The sequence below is a fragment of the Oncorhynchus gorbuscha genome, linkage group LG14 (assembly GCF_021184085.1).
Source record: "Oncorhynchus gorbuscha isolate QuinsamMale2020 ecotype Even-year linkage group LG14, OgorEven_v1.0, whole genome shotgun sequence".
NCBI lineage: Eukaryota > Metazoa > Chordata > Actinopteri > Salmoniformes > Salmonidae > Oncorhynchus > Oncorhynchus gorbuscha.
The window spans coordinates 13,409,911-13,426,770 of NC_060186.1; the positions used below are offsets into that span (position 1 = coordinate 13,409,911).

The 16,860-nt window shown below is 46.4% G+C and overlaps 1 protein-coding gene across 1 annotated transcript in view; it reads right to left on the reverse strand.

Annotated features, from left to right (window-relative positions):
* The window catches only part of LOC123995887, a 34,409-nt gene that overhangs the window by 12,659 nt on the left and 4,890 nt on the right, over nucleotides 1-16,860 (reverse strand). Inside the window, exons 2-4 of the mRNA XM_046299559.1 lie at nucleotides 8,618-8,949; nucleotides 8,362-8,504; nucleotides 7,671-8,082 (exon numbers count right to left, since the gene is read on the reverse strand). Of these exons, the coding sequence (XP_046155515.1) occupies nucleotides 7,745-8,082; nucleotides 8,362-8,504; nucleotides 8,618-8,949 (813 nt within the window). The 3' untranslated portion in view covers nucleotides 7,671-7,744. The remainder of the gene's footprint in view (nucleotides 1-7,670; nucleotides 8,083-8,361; nucleotides 8,505-8,617; nucleotides 8,950-16,860) is intronic.

Genomic DNA, 16,860 nt, shown 5'->3' on the forward strand with positions numbered 1-16,860 from the left:
CCATAGCATAACACGGTGCCTGCCGGTCTCTCTAGCCCAACGGTGAGCACAAGGAGTTTGCGCAGGTCTCCTACCTGGCATAGCCATACTCCCTTTTAGACCCCCCCCCAATAATATTTTTGGGCTGCTTTTCGGGCTTCCAACCGCGTCGCCGTGCTGCCTCCTCATACCAGCGCCTCTCCGCTTTAGCCGCCTCTATTTATTCCTTGGGACGGCGATATTCTCCAGGCTGAGCCCAGGGTCCTTTTCCGTCTAATTCCTCCTCCCATGTCCAATTCTCCAAGTGGTGCAGCCTCTCCCACTGCAACTGCTCTTCACGATTAACAGGGAGAGTTGGCTCAGGTCTGAACCCTGACTCAGCCACTCTCTCTCTGTGCCCTCCCCCAATAAATATTTGGGGGATACTTTCAGTTTTCGCTCTGCACCGACGTGTCTTTCTTTTTGACTCCATTCGCCTATAGCCCTCTTCGCATTGCTCCAGCGAATCCCAGGCGGGCACCTGCACTCTCTCTGGGTCGGCCGCCCACCTGTCTATTTCTTCCCACGTCGTATACTCCATGCCTCTGCTGTCCATAACGTCGTCCTTTTTCTGCTCCAGCTGTCGCTGCCTGTTAACACGCTGCTCGGTCCGAGTGTGGTGGGTGATTCTGTAACATCGTTCTTCGTTTGTGGAAAGAGAGTCGGACCGAAATGCAGCGTAGTGGTTACTCATGACTTTAATAGAAAAAGTGACACATCAAATAACGATACAAATTACAAAACTACAAACGGAACGTGAAACCTAATTATAGCCTATCTGGTGAAACTACACAGAGACAGGAACAATCACCCACGAAATACAAAGCGAAACTCAGGCTACCTAAATACGGTTCCCAATCAGAGACAACGAGAATCACCTGACTCTGATTGAGAACCGCCTCAGGCAGCCAAGCCTATACAACACCCCTAATCAGCCGCAATCCCAATAATACAAAAACCCCAATACGAAATATAACAACATAAACCCATGTCACACCCTGGCCTGACCAAACATATAACGAAAACACAAAATACAATGACCAAGGCGTGACACTTCCTGGACAGTCAGACTGATGTAATGTGGAAACATGATAGCTATGTAATCACGTAAATGGTTTCTGATATAAGTGCTGAATGGGGAGCATATAGTTAATACTGTGTTATTAGACCAGAAAATATCTGCTTTCTGTCTCCCTCCATTGGTAAGGGTCAGTAACTGTAGTTTGTGTGTGGACTGTGAAGGCTGATGACTGACTCTGCTCAAAGTGGGAGATCTCCAGAGCTCTGACTTCATGATTAGCAACATTTTAATAGGGTGAGCCTTACCATGTCCTTGATTGGTAAAAGACTGACGAGCCTCAGCAGAGCTCAATTAAAGGCTGGAAAGGTGCTGGATGGTTCTAGCATTGCGTGGCATGCAGGAGAGGGATTTTACATTGACAAAACATTGGGATGTTTTAGGGTGTTATAATCATGTTATATCCACTATTATAGCAAACAGGCAGTTTATCCACTGTTACTAGGCCGTCATTGAAAATAAGAATTTGTTCTTAACATGCCTAATGAAATAAAGGTCAAATAAATAAAATAAAATAAATAAACTGGATGGTTAGAGCCCTGAATGCTGATTGGTTGACAGCCGTGGTATATCAGACCATATTCCATGGGTATGACAAAATATATATATATATATTTTTTTTGTTTGTTGCTTAATTACATTGATAACACATTCATAATAGCAATAAGGCACATCGGAGTTTTGTGGTATATGGCCTCTCCTTCACCACAAGAAAACCGTTACAGAACACAACATAAATAAAATGCGCTCAAAAAACACAGAACATAACAAAAGTAAAGCGCATAAAAAGACACCACAGCAACATGAAACAATTACACACAAAACATGATGGGAAACAGAGGGTTAAATACAAGTAGCTTAATTGGGGAAATGAAAACCAGGTATGTATGGAAACAAGACAAGACAAATGGATATACGAAAAATGGAGCGGCGATGGCTAGAAAGCCGGTGACATCGATCGCCGAACAAGGAGAGGAGCCGACTTCGGCAGAAGTCGTGACAAGAGGGCTTGTGTTGGTTACAAATCTAAAAGCATCATGGTAGAATGTCTAGTATTCTGGAACATTCCAGAATATTAATATAATCCAACACAGGCTAGAAAGTGTCTGCAACCAGGTCTTTTCTAGATTGAAATAAAAACAAGACTTGTTCCTTAAGACAAAGACCAGCTTAAGGTTAAGCTTTTTAGTGAGCTGTTGAATGTAAAAAGTTATTTCAGAAGGTCTGTTTCAGAAGATACCAGATTTGAACCTTTGAACATAGATGGGTTCATGGTTCTCCATGAGATACTCAAGAACATTTTGTAAAAATGATATAATGAACCCTTGAATGACGGAATATGATCTAACAGATTTTCGATATCATAAATAGATTTAGTTGTTCAGCTCTACTGCACACTCTCATTGTACTGGATCATCTCCTATCCTCAGCACCTGCAGTAGATCCCAGCTGTAGCAGTACAGTCACTGTGCAGTCTGACTGAGGGAGGTTTTTGTACGGCTCTGTATCACTGTGTTAACGCTCTACCACTGTGGAAACTCTGACAGTAGTAATCTCCTGCATCCTCAGCCTGGACTCCACTGATGGTCAGAGTGAAGTCACTCCCAGATCCACTGCCACTGAATCTAGATGGAGTCCCAGACTGAAGTGTTTTAGCATAGTAAATAAGGAGTTTAGGAGTTTCTCCAGGTTTCTGTTGGTACCAGGCTAGAAAGTGATTTGAATGCACATTACTGCTGGTTTTATAGTTCAGAGAGACTGTTATTCCTGGGAGACCAGCTTTAACAGCAGGAGTCTGAGTTACGGTGATCTGTCCTCTGGATTCTGAAAAATAAATAAAAAACACAATTCATGATTAAATACATATTGTTTTTAATATACATTTTAATGCCATAAATATATTAATTCATTTGTGTACCTTGAATGTTTTTTTCTACAATATGAAAAAATCTTAACATTGTAACCTTGAAAGCAGAGGGCCAGTGTCCAGATGAAAATATAATGTATGCCTAATTTGGTAACATATGGGATGTACAGTGCATTCAGAAAGTATTTAGACTCCTTGACTATTTCCAAACTCTGTTAGGTTACAGCCTTATTCTGTAACCTTATTAAATTGTTTTTTCCCTCATCAATCTACACACAATACCCCATAATGACAAAGCAAACACAGGTTTTTATTGACAAATGCTTATGTAATGAATGCTTATGTAATGTGGAGTACAGCAGGTAAGCCACCGGGGGAGACTCGTCGAGGCCTGGTAACAGATGGAGTATACATCACGAGGCAGTGGCTCCATCTGCTGGATGTGCCAGGTCTTGAGGGTCTCTCCGGACAGGACTAATTGGGGCTGATTGGGAGCTGGTGAGTAATCAAAGGCGTATTGCTCACCAGCTGTGCGAGGCCCATAAAGCTGCCAGAAGGGCAGCACACAGGAAGGACTGGGGGAAGTGAGGTGACTTCCATGTAGTTGGAAGACGGTTACCCGAGCTAAGACGAGGGAGTTAAGTTTGTGTGCCCGACAGGATACAGCAAGACCCGGAGCCCAGAAGACGGTATCCCGGAGAGGTTCTCATGGGGGAGACCTACCCTTTTCTTTTTTGAATTATTATTTAATAATAAACATCCTTGAAACCGAGCTAATCATACTCTGTCCGTGTCTGATCTATGTAAAGGTCTTGACCAAACCCCCTGGTCTGCCACAAGTGGTGGAGAATGCGTGCAATCTGATAACGTGGTCAGATCGGGGTTGACGTTTACACAGTATCAGCATGGACGAGTTGATAGCTCAGTTTGTCCGGGCCCAACAAGCACAACAGGCAGTTCAGGAACGAACGCTGGAGGAACAGAGACTACAAAACGTCCGCCTTGTTGAGGAAGTCAGGAAGCTGCAAGGAGGAGCGTCTCCTGGATCACATCCTAACCAGTTTTTAATCAAGCTAACGGAAGACGACATCGAAACATACCTCTGTACATTTGAAAGGACAGCACTATGGGATGGATGGCCAAGGACGCAGTGGGTAAGTCTGCTGGCCCCGTTCCTCTCTGGGAATGCCCAAAAGGCGTATTGGGACCTGAACGACAAACAGGCGGCTAACTACGACGGACTCAAACGGGAGATACTATGGGTACAGCCTGGCCCATCAGGCTCAATGGTTCCGTACCCGACGCATCCCCCGAGCCCAGATGAGCGACCTACTGCGCGTCACCAGGGCATGACTCCTCACCGACATCCACCCTCTCCATCCTTGAAAAAGTGGTCCTGAATCGCTTCTTACGGGCGCTACTCCATGACATGAAGAGGGCAGCGAGTCTATGCACACCTCAGACCTTGGAGAGCCTCCTGGAAGCAGTGGAGATGCATAAGATCACTCAGGCACTGCTGAGTGGGAGCCGGGACGAGTCGGCGACCCGTCCGAGGGGACGGAAGGACAGCCCCACCGCGGTGTACCACGAACCGACAGTCGGCAGGGCCAAAGGACCCCAAACCTGTGGAGAGACGGCGGAGGTAGGGCCGACCCAACACCGATGACCCCAGGTAGATGGAGACCAAAGGAGGTGTTTTGAGTGTGGAGCCCGGGGGCACATTGCCTGGAATTGCCCGGCTCGAGAGGAGTCGTTGCCATCAGCTAGCCCAGAGACCCAACACCGACGACCCCAGGTAGATGGAGACCAAAGGAGGTGTTTTGAGTGTGGAGCCCGGGGGCACATTGCCTGGAATTGCTCAGCTCGAGAGGAGTCAATACCATCAGCTAGCCCCGGAGACGAGGTGGGTCACTCAGTGAACTAAGTCACCTCCTGTTGGGCACACCACGAGTCAACTGCACCCATGGTCCCGATGAAGGTAGATGGGCATGACACGAAGCGCTACTGGACTCCGGATGCATGGTTACGCTCCTAACCACGAGCCTGCTGAACCAGGAGACCGAACGGGGTCGGGAGATGCCCATTTCCTGTGCTCACGGTGACAAAGCGGCATCCCACCGTATGGACCAACATTGTGATGCCACAAGGGAGCTGTCAGATGATGGTGGGTGCAATACCAGAGCTGCCGGTCCCTCTCGTAGTGGGACGGGATTGTCCGCTGTTCGCGGCCCTATGGGGGCATGAATTAAGGAGGAAGGTACGAGTCGGCCGAGAAGAGAGCTGAGACGAACAATAGCCTCTGTGGCCTGGAAGCAACCGGTTAACCAGCATTTGTCTACGGCTCCGGAGTCAGAGTCAGAGGGGGCGACAGAACCTGAACCCTCTGGAGAACCCCTGGAGGAGGAGTTCGTCCTCCCCCTCCTCGATTAGAGGGGCCAGTAGAGACCCCCGCTGGGGGCCAACTGTGGGGACAATTCGGGACGGCTCAGTGGAAGGATCGTAACTTGAAGGCCGCCGCAGCCCAAGTGATAGCGGTGGATGGACAGCTACTTCCGGGGGTGAGTGACTGGTGATACCCCCATTTCCAAATTAAGAATAACCTTTTGTATTGTGTGTCGCGCCAACAGGTGGAACTTCGAGAGGTATTGTTGCTGCCCTGACGGTACGTAGGAACCGTTCTTCAGCTGGCCCACACCCACCTGTTGCGGGCGTACCTGGGAATGGAGAAGACCAGGGAACAGATCGCCGCCTGGTTCCACTGGCTCGGGATGAGGACGGCCGTGGAAGATTACTGTCGCAGCTGCCCGGAGTGTCAACTCACTGCCCCGAAAGCACATTTCCGAAACCTTCTGGTCACCCTGCCGATCATCGGGGTGCCCTTTGAACGCATCGCCATGGACATATTGGGATACCTGGTAAAGACTGCACGAGGACACAGGTACATCTTGGTAATTGTAGACTATGCCACCCGGTATCCCGAGGCCATTCCCCTACGGGCGGCGGTATCCAAGGGAGCTGTTCCACCTCTTTAGCTGGGTGGGCATCCCGAACGAGATCCTGACAGACCAAAGTACAGAGTTTATGTCCCACCTCATGAAAGAGTTGTGTGCCCTACTGCAGATCAAGCAGATCCAGACCTCCGTTTTTTACCCGCAGATGGATCGGCTCGTCGAGTGCTTTAACAAAACGCTCAAACAGATGCTGTGGAAGGTCATCGAGCAGGACGGGAAGAACTGGGACCAACTACTACCCCACCTAATGGTCTCAATCCGAGAAGTACCCCAATCCTCCACTGGGTTTTCCCAGTTCGAACTCTTCTATGGGAGGAGGCCACGTGTCCTACTGGACCACACCAAGGAGGTGTGGGAAGTCCAACCAACCTCCTTACACAGCGTGGTAGAGCACGTGGAGACGATGCGGGAGCGGATGACAGCCATATGGCCAGGCGTGAGGGAACATATGGAGAAGCCCAGGTTTACAATCGGGGAGCCCAGCCCTGAGAATTCCAGGTGGGAGACAGGGTGTTGGTATTGATCCCCCACGGCCGAAAGTAAGTTCCTGGCAACATGGCACAAACCATACGAGGTGGTCGAAAAGCTGGGACCTGTCAATTACCACGTACGGCAACCAGGGAGACGGAAACCTCAACAGATTTGCCACGTGTTATGGTCGGGACCCAGGACGCCAACGTTACCAGTGGTGGTCCCGAGCAATGAGGACCTCGACCTGGCCCAGAAGCAAGAGCTCAGGGAGCTTGTCGATCGGAACAGGGCGGTGTTCTCCGAGAAGCCGGGCCGCACGACCCTCATTGAACACCACATCCGTACCCAGCCCGGGGAAAGAAAGAGGCCGTATTGGATTCCGGACGCCCGACGGAAGGCCGTGAAACAAGAAGTGGAGGCTATGCTGAGGATGGGGGTCATTGAAGAGTCCCACAGTGCAGCCCCAACGTGTTGGTGCCCAAATACTAGCAAACCTTCAATCTTCCATGGCTAAAAGGAGTATGACCTCTGAGGCGGGTCTCAGAAACTCCTTAGAGGTCCCCCGAGCAGTAATCGTGAGTGCCACTTTGAACACATTACTGTCACTGTTGGTGAAGGTGGAAGTGACCAGTGCCATGGGCCACTCGTTGCAAGACCTCAGTGTGCACAGAACTTAAATGGCTTGCCTATCTTTTCTTTTTCATTTTTATGGTAATGTTCCTCCCCCTGCAGGGAGAGTTGTGTTAGTGCAGGGAGCTGTGTGGACTGAGTGGACTGACTGCTGGACTGCTGGACTGCTGGACTGCTGGACTGCTGGACTGATACTGAGAGAAGAGGGGCTCCACTGTGCAGGACTGCTACTCTGTTCCTGACTGAGTTCAGCTCCTCTCTCCTCTCCTGTGTCTCTGATCAGACACACTGGGACTCTGTAGACCATCATTACAGTACATGAAACCCAGCATCTCCTCAATTTTTTAAATAATACAATGTCCAATGGGTCTGAAGTATTTTTTTTAAATGTCAAGGTATCAGGAAGTCTGTTTTGTATGATACTAGATTTTTGAAGATACATTTATTCATGGTTCTCCAAGAAAAATGTGTCAAAGAACCCATGGGATAGTGGCTGAATATGATCTAACAGCTTTGAGTTATCTGAAATAAATATTGTTGTTTAGCTCTACTACACACTGTGTCATTGTACTGGATCATCGCCTCCCCTCAGCACCTGCAGTAGGTCCCAGCTGTATCAGTACAGTCACTGTGCAGTCTGACTGAGGGAGGTTTTTGTACGGCTCTGTATCACTGTGTGAACACACATGGACTGCAGTTTAAACTCTGACAGCAGTAATCTCCTGCATCTTCAGCCCGGACTGCACTGGTGGTCAGAGTGAAGTCACTCCCAGATCCGCTGCCACGGAATCTAGACGGAGTTCCAGACTGAATTGGGCTTATATAGTAAATGAGGAGTTTAGAAGCTCCTCCAGGTTTCTGTTGGTACCAAGCTAGACACAGTTTACCTGAACCACCACAATTCCCAACTGGATCAGTGCTAGCTTTACAACCCAGAGAGATCATCTGTCCTGGGAGAACAGCTTTCACATTAGGAGTCTGAGTCAAAGTGTTCTGCCCTCTGGATTCTGAAAAAAAGACATCAAACAATTAGCAAGTACCTCCTTTAACACATCTTAGTGTGTAAATCATATCATAATTTCAGTGTATCAAAATAGTTTAACATAAAACCAAGCAAATACAATCATCGCCTTGGAAGCAGAAAACAAGTGTACAGATGAGGATGGTGATAAAAGTCATGGTTGTTGTGGGTTCTGTTGTCATGAAGGACAGCTCTCAGTCATGAAGTGATAAACTCACAGTGTCATTAGAAAGTTTGCATCGTTTGATGTGAGCTGAACTTTTACCTTGAAGTGAGTCACTGTCTGATTCCTCTGATATGTCATTGGTCAAGTCTTTCACCACTGTGCTGGTGGAGGGAGGCTGCCTCTCAAGTATTAGCTTCAAAATATCATAGAACTTCAAATCAACCTGCTCAGATCCAGATGAACTAGGAAGAGCACAGGTAGAGAGGGATTGCAAAATTAGAATCAATCTGTAATCCAATTCACATTAGCTAAATTACAAATGTATCAAAAACAGAAACTGAAATGCAGTGGTTACCTGATGGTTTCCTGGCACTGCCGATAGCTGACTTTCAAACACTTTATCCTGGTGTGGCACTGATCTGCAGTTCTGTAATAACCACGGAAGTTGAGCATTCCCGAAATCTCTGAGTATATGTGACTGTTGTGCGGGCAGCGCTTCAGGTTCTGCTGCACAGTGTCGTCTCCCCAGAGCTCCAGGAGGATCACCGTCTCGCCGTCCGCCCAGGTGAGCTTCTTCCTGTCCTCTGGCACGCCCACCGAAGCCTCTGGATGGATCGTAGTCAATGGGAAAGAGTGTGTGAGAAAGATTGGCCCAATCCCAAACCATCCACTCACCAGGTAAAAAACCTAGTTGTTATTTTAGATTCTGAACACAATATTAAATCACACATTAGGAATGTGACCAAAATGCTGCAGCACGGTCCTGACCAAGACCAGACGGAGAGTACACATTACACTGATTTTAAAGGTCTCTGCACTGGCTGCCTATGAGTTTTAGAATTCATTTAAAGATTTTTTAAAAATCAATCCATTATTGTGCACCCCTATACATGTCAAACATGCTTTGAAGTTATGTACCCAGTAGGTCCCTCTGTTCCTCTGGTACTGACCTTTTAACTATCCCAAAACCTAGGACCAAGTGGCAAGGAGAGGCAGCCTTTAGTTATTATTCCCCCAGCTTCTGGAATAGCCTGCCAGAGAACCTGAGGGGGACCGAAAATGTGGACATATTTAAAAGAGGTCTTAAAACACATTTTTACCTTTCCTTTCCTTATGGTGCTTCTTTGTTGTTCAGTTTGTGTCATTATTTTGTTTATATCTTATGTTTGTTGTGTAGTAAATATTTCAGCTTTTATTTTCAATGTTTTTTTATTCTTTTTTTTCCTGTAAAGCACATTGTGTTGCATTCCATGTCTTAAATGTGCTGTGTTGATGAAGCTTGATTTGATTGTATTATATTAGTACTTCAGTACAATCGGTCCCTATTGTATTGTACTAGCACTTCAGTACTATCAGTCCCTATTGTAATGTACTAGTACTTCAGTACTATCAGTCCCTATTATATTATACTAGTACTTCAGTCCTATTAGGGTGGTACTGGTTCTGACCACCACAGAAGAAGAGAAGGGCGGCCGCTACAGCCGCAGCAGCACCCTGACCCTGAGCAAGGCACGCTGGGAAGAGGGGGAGTTGTACACCTGCAGGGGAAGTCATTGTAGTGTCTAGAGACTGGAGAGGAAATTGTAGGGGGCAAGAGAGTCCCCACATGGTGCTAGTTCTGGAAACAGTGTTTAAGAGCTGAATGTTACAGTATAATAGTGAATCATATCAGTAGTGCTGTGTGCTAAATGAACTATTTTGAGATTAAGTTGTATATATCTTCTTGCCTCTGAGATAAAGATTGTTTTGATTGAAAAATAACCCCAATACTTAATTTAATCATGATTCCAGTGATCACTATATCATGAATATGCAGCACATTTCATACTAATTTAGATCAATCAGCTACATTTATAATTTCAGCATTGTAGCATATAGCTACTCTCATGATTTCAAACATAATTTAAAAGGCATATGATAAAACAAATACTCTGCAATCATTTCTACAACTGAATGATCCTGTTATACTGTAGCTCCAATACTATGGAGAAAAATGTGTGATATTTGATAATAAACATGTAAGGTCTGCTCTCAGAACTCACACTGCTAAATTATTACTTTCCATGAAATATATATTCATAATGTTTAATTCCTAATATGGTGACGGTGCTGCTCTATTCTGGGGCAAGCAGAACCAGCCAGACATGTCTATGCAAATCTCAGTTTCACTGCCTGAAGTACCCTGGACTGAGCCAGATTTGAGGGACTAGACTAGGTTTGAAGCATGTAGTGAACATTTGTCTCATGTTTGAACCCAGCATCATGTCTAATTCACAGACCTAACAGTCAGGAACCTGCTCAAGAAAATAGTTAATATAATGTTTTTAGATCCAATCCATTGAAATCAGACATTTGGTTGTGAGCTCCATTTCGTGACTTGTTTTGGGGGTTGAAGTGATTATAGCATTGAGGTAATGTTGTAAAAACACATTTTGTTTTACTTCCTACTTTGCATTTGGACTGGTATTGTGTTTTCAAAACCTCAAATAACTTTTAGATGATCTTTGAAGTCATAAAAATTATAACGAGTCACAACCATGATGTGGTTGTGACATATGTTTGTCTTGTCCCATGTAAATAGTCTGTTTCTTTCGTATATATTTTAATTGCGCTTTCCATCTACGATCTAAATATACAGGTTACTTAGGATAGTAAGCCGACAAAGTATACCAGCTAACTCTTGGGCTAGAATACCTCTTTTGCCATTTGGCCTGGACCTTTTATTGTCGACACCGAGCCCCGCCGATCCATCACGCCTGGTCTGCCGACGTAATCGTCCGATGTGGCTTCAACAGGCTTTTACGTTGAGAAGACGCCAATGACCCATCTGCTTGCCTCGGCCTGCTAGCTTTCTGAACACCGTGTCTCCCGCTCACCTAGTGTAGTAGCGACTACTGAACGGCTCCCTGACTCATCTATTGCTGCTCATTAGACCCTATGATCCCTCGGCTACAGAGATAATGCCTGCTGGACTGTTCACTACCACGGTACCTCATTTAGTTTATCTGTCGGCCCCAGCCTCGAACTCAGGTATACCTAACTGACCCTCTCTGCCCATTCATCACCATTTACCCGTTGTCGTCTTTGCTCTCCCGATCAACACCTGTGATTGCTTTATGCGTCTTTCTAATGTAAATATGTCTTGTCTACTGCTATTCCGGTTCGTTCTTATTGTTTTATTTTACTGTAGAGCCCCCAGTAGCGCTCATCATGGATTAGAGATCTCTTTTGACCCACCCCCCACACATGCGGAGACCTCACCTGGCTTAAATGGTGCCTCCAGAGACGCAACCTCTCTCATCGTCACTCAATGCCTAGGTTTACCTCCACTGTACTCACATCCTACCATACCCTTCTGTACATTATGCCCTGAATCTATTCTACCATGCCCAGAAATCTGCTTATTTTATTCTTCGTTCCCAACGCACTAGATGACCAGTTCTTATAGCCTTTAGCCGTACCCTTATCCGACCCCTCCTCTGTTCCTCTGGTGATGTAGAAGTTAACCCAGGCCCTGTAGCCTCCAGTACTACACCTATTCCCCAGGCGCTCTCATTTATTGACTTCTGTAACCGTAAAAGCCTTGGTTCCATGCATGTTAACATCAGAAGCCTCCTCCCTAAGTTTGTTTTATTCACTGCTTTAGCACACTCCTCCAAAAACTGATGTCGTAGCCGTGTCTGAATCCTGGCTTAGGAAGGCCATCATCCTCGACTACAACATTTTCCTTCAAAATAGAACTGCCAAAGGGGGCGGCGGAGTTGCAATCTACTGCAGAGATAGCCTGTAGAGTTCTGTCAAACTATCCAGGTCTGTGCCCAAACAGTTCGATCTTCTACTTTTAAAAATCCGCCTTTCCAGAAATAACTCTATCACTGTTACTGCTTGTTATAGACCCCCCTCAGCCCCCAGCTATGCTCTGGACACCATATGTGAATTGATTGCCTCCCATCTATCTTCACTGTTAGGTGACCTAAACTGGGATATGCTTAATAACAACCCGGCCGTCCTACAATCTAAGCTAGATGCCCTCAATCTCACACAAATTATCAAGGAACCTACCAGGTACAACCCTAAATCCGTAAACATGGGCACCCTCATAGACATCATCCTGACCAACTTGCCCTCTAAATCCACCTGTACTATCTTCAACCAGGATCTCAGCGATCACTGCCTCATTGCCTGCGTCTGTTATGGGTCCACGGAACTTCTTTGCGACTGGGGGGCAGTATTGAGTAGCTTGGATAAAAAGGTGCCCAGAGTAAACTGCCTCCTACTCGGGCCTAAAAACTAGAATATGCATATCATTAGTAGATGTGGATAGAAAACAGTCTGAAGTTTCTAAAACTGTTTGAATTATGTATGTGAGTATAACAGAACTTATGTAGCAGGCAAAACCCAGAGGACTAACTGTTCAGATTTTATTTGTTTGCCTCTGACTGTTCCCTGAGTTGTCTTTGCCAAGGGATATTTCATAGGAACCTGTTTTCAGTTCCTACTGCTTCCAATGGATCTCACCAGTCTTTGGAATTGTCACACCCTGGCCTTAGTATTTTATGTTCTTTATTATTTTGGTCAGGCCAGGGTGTGACATGGGTGGTTATGTGTCTGTCTTGTCTAGGGGTTTTGTAGATTAATGGGGTTTTGTTTAGTAGAGTAGTCTAGGTAAGTCTATGGTTGCCTAGAGTGGTTCTCAATCAGAGGCAGGTGTTTATCGTTGTCTCTGATTGGGAATCATATTTAGGCAGCCATATTCTTTGAGTGTTTCGTGGGTGATTGTTCCTGTCTCTGTGTTTGTTGCACCAGATAGGGCCGTTTCGTTTTTTCACGTTACGTTTATTGTTTTTGTTAATTCTTCATTATCATCTTTATTAAAGATGTATAAAGATAACCACGTTGCATTTTTGTCCTCCTCTCTTTCAACAGAAGAAAACTGTAACAGAATCACCCACCACAACAGGATCAAGCGGCGTGGTGACAGGCAGCGGCAGCAGGAGCAGCGAAATCCAGATTTCTGGACATGGGAGGAAATCTTGGACGGTAAAGGACCCTGGGCACAGCCAGGAGAATATCGCCGCCCCAAAGAAGAGCTGAAGGCGGGGAAGGTGGAGAGGCGCTGGTATGAGGAGGCAGCACGGCGGCGTGGATGGAAACCCAAGAGTCAGCCTCCAAAATTTATTGGGGGGCGGCACACAGGGAGTATGGCGAAACCAGGCAGGAGACCTGCGCCAACTTCCTGTGCTTACCGGGGGGCTAGAGAGACCGGGCAGGCACCATGTTATGCTGTGGAGCGCACGGTGTCTCCAGTGCGGGTGCATAGCCCGGTGCGGTACATACCAGCTCCTTGTATCGGCCGGGCTAGAGTGGGCATCGAGCCAAGTGTCATGAAGCCGGCTCTACGCATCTGGTCTCCAGTGCGTCTCCTTGGGCCGGCTTTCATGGCACCAGCCTTGCACTCTGTGTCCCCGGTTCGCCTGCATAGCCCAGTGCGGGCTATTCCACCTCGCCGCACTGGCAGGGCGACCGGGAGCATTCAACCAGGTAAGGTTGGGCAGGCTCAGTGCTCAAGAGCTCCAGTGCACCTGCACGGTCCGGTCTATCCAGTACCACCTCCAGTCAGCCAGGATCTGCCAGAGCCGCCACTCAGCCAGGATCTGCCAGAGCCACCAGTCAGCCAGGATCTGCCAGAGCCGCCAGTATCTGCCAGAGCCATCAACCTGCCTGAGCTTCCTCTCAGTCCCGAGCTTCCTCTCAGTCCCGAGCTTCCTCTCAGTCCCGAGCTTCCTCTCAGTCCCGAGCTACCCCTCAGTCCCGAGCTACCCCTCAGTCCCGAGCTACCCTCAGTCCAGTGGGGCCCTTTGTTAGGGTTACTAGGCCAAGGTCGGGGGCGAGGGTCGCCAATGGCCTTAGTATTTTGTGTTTTCTTTATTATTTTGGTCAGGCCAGGGTGTGACATGGGTGATTATGTGTTTGGCTTGTCTAGGGGTTTTGTAGATGAATGGGGTTGTGTTTAGTAGAGTAGTCTAGGTAAGTCTATGGTTGCCTGGAGTGGTTCTCAATCAGAGGCAAGTGTTTATCGTTGTCTCTGATTGGGAACCATATTTAGGCAGCCATATTCTTTGAGTGTTTCGTGGGTGATTGTTCCCGTCTCTGTGTTTGTTGCACCAGATAGGGCCGTTTCGGTTTTTCACGTTACGTTTATTGTTTTTGTAATTGTTCGTTATCAACTTTATAAAAGATGTATAAAGATAACCACGCTGCATTTTTGTCCTCCTCTCTTTAAACAGAAGAAAACCGTAACAGGAATTTGGTTGAGGTTATTCATTTGTGCAACGAAGAAGAAGCACATCCTGGAACAACGTTACACTATTGAGTTGCGCAAAACGTAAAAAGGAGCATGGTTTGTTTACTTCCTGTATTGAACACAGATAGCCCCGTCTACAATTTGATCGATTATTAACATTTAAAATACGTAAAGTTGTATTACAAAAGTAGTTAGAAATATTTTGGCAAAATTCATAGGCATCTTTTGAAATGTTTTGTAGTGACGTTGCGTTTTTTGGCAGCTGTTTTTTTTCTGGATCAAACGCTTCAAATAAATGGACATTTGGATATATATGGACGGAATTAATCGAACAAAAGGACCAATTGTGATGTTTATGGGACATATTGGAGTGCCATCAAAAGAAGCTCGTCAAAGGTAATGCATGTTTTATATTTTATTTCAGCGTTTTGTGTAGCGCCTGCAGGGTTGAAATATGCTACTCTTTGCTGACATTGTGCTATCATCAGATAATAGTTTCTTATGCTTTCACTGAAAAGCTTTTTAAAATCTGACATGTTGGCTGCATTCACAACGAGTGTAGCTTTCGTTGAGTATCTTACATGTGTGATTTAATGAAAGTTTGATTTTTATATCATTTTTTAAAATTTGCCGTGCTGCATATTCCCTGTTTTTTTTTAAGTGGGACACAACCGTCCCCTATACCATAAGTTAAGACCAGAACTTTACAACCTCTGGGTATCAGACAGATAAATATAATTGGAATTTATGAACACTGATTAAATAATTACATGACATGAACGCTGAGCTGTAGTCAATGAATAGCATTCTCACATAAGTGTTCCTTTTGTCCAGGTGGGAAAGGGCAGTGTGGAGTGCAATAGAGATTGCATCATCTGTGGATCTGTTTGGGCGGTATGCAAATTGTAGTGGGTCTAGGGTTTCTGGGATAATGGTGTTACCATTACCAACCTTTCAAAGCACTTCATGGCCAAGGACATGAGTGCTACGGGGCTGTAGTCATTTAGGCAGGTTGCCTTTGTGTTCTTGGGCACAGGGACTATGGTGGTCTGATTGAAACATGTTGGTATTACAGACTCAATCAGGGATATGTTGAAAATGTCAGTGAAGACACGTGCCAGTTGGACAGCACATGCCCGGAAAACACGTCCTGGTAATCCGTCTGGCCCGGCAGCCTTGTGTATGTTGACTTGTTTAAAGGTCTTACTCACGTCGGCTACGGCGAGTGTGATCAGACAGTCGTCCGGAACAGCTGATGCTCTCATGCATGCCACAGTGTTGCTTTCCTCGAAGCGAGCATAGAAGTGATTTAGCTCATCTGGTAGGCTCGTGTCACTGAGCAGCTCGCAGATGTGCTTCCCTTTGAAGTCTGTAATAGCTTGCAAGCCCTGACACATAAGACAAACCTCGGAGCCGGTGTGGTATGATTCAATCTTAGCCCTGTATTGACGCATTGCCTGTTTGATGGTTTGTCGCAAGGCATAGCAGGATTTCTTGTAAGCTTCCGGGTTAGAGTCCCGCACCTTGAAAGCGGCAGATCTACCCTTTAGCTCAGTGTGAATGTTGCCTGTAATCCATGGCTTCTGGTTGGGGTATGTACGTACAGTCACTGTGGGGACGACGTCCTCAATGCACTTATTGATAAAGCTAGTGACTGATGTGGTGTACTCCCCAATGACTTTACGGAAGGTTGATGAATAACTGCTGTCATAATTGATGTCATCATGGTCATAATTGATGTCACCGTGCAGTTATACACCTCTCCCTCTTCCCAGCATGCCTTGCTCAGGGTCAGGGAGCTGCTTCGGCTGTAGCGGCAGCCCTTTTCCTCTGTGGTGGTCAGGACCCCCTCCTTCCCTCCTCCCCGTCCCAGCTCACCATCACCCCCTGGGGGTACTCAACAGGCAGGCCAGTGTGGCCGAGCCCCCAGAGAGCTGCTCAGAGGACGGGGGGAGCAGAGACACTGTAGGCCTGACAGAGAGGCCAGCTAGAGAGGAGAGAGAGAGAGGCAATACACACAAGCTAAACAATTAGCTACAATACAGAGAACAAATCAAATCAAATCAACAACTAAATAACAATGAATCTATAAAGATAAAGGCAAAAAGAAACTCTGCAAATATTTTTTGACAAAACAATGTATGTCACATTCATGCTCTACAGTTTAGCCCACCAAGAGCAGTAAAACACTAGGAGGAGGTTTCCTGGACACAGATGAAGACTAGTCCTAGACTAAAAAGAACATTCAATGAAGATTATCTACTGAGCTTGCTTTCTGTCCAGCACTAGGATGA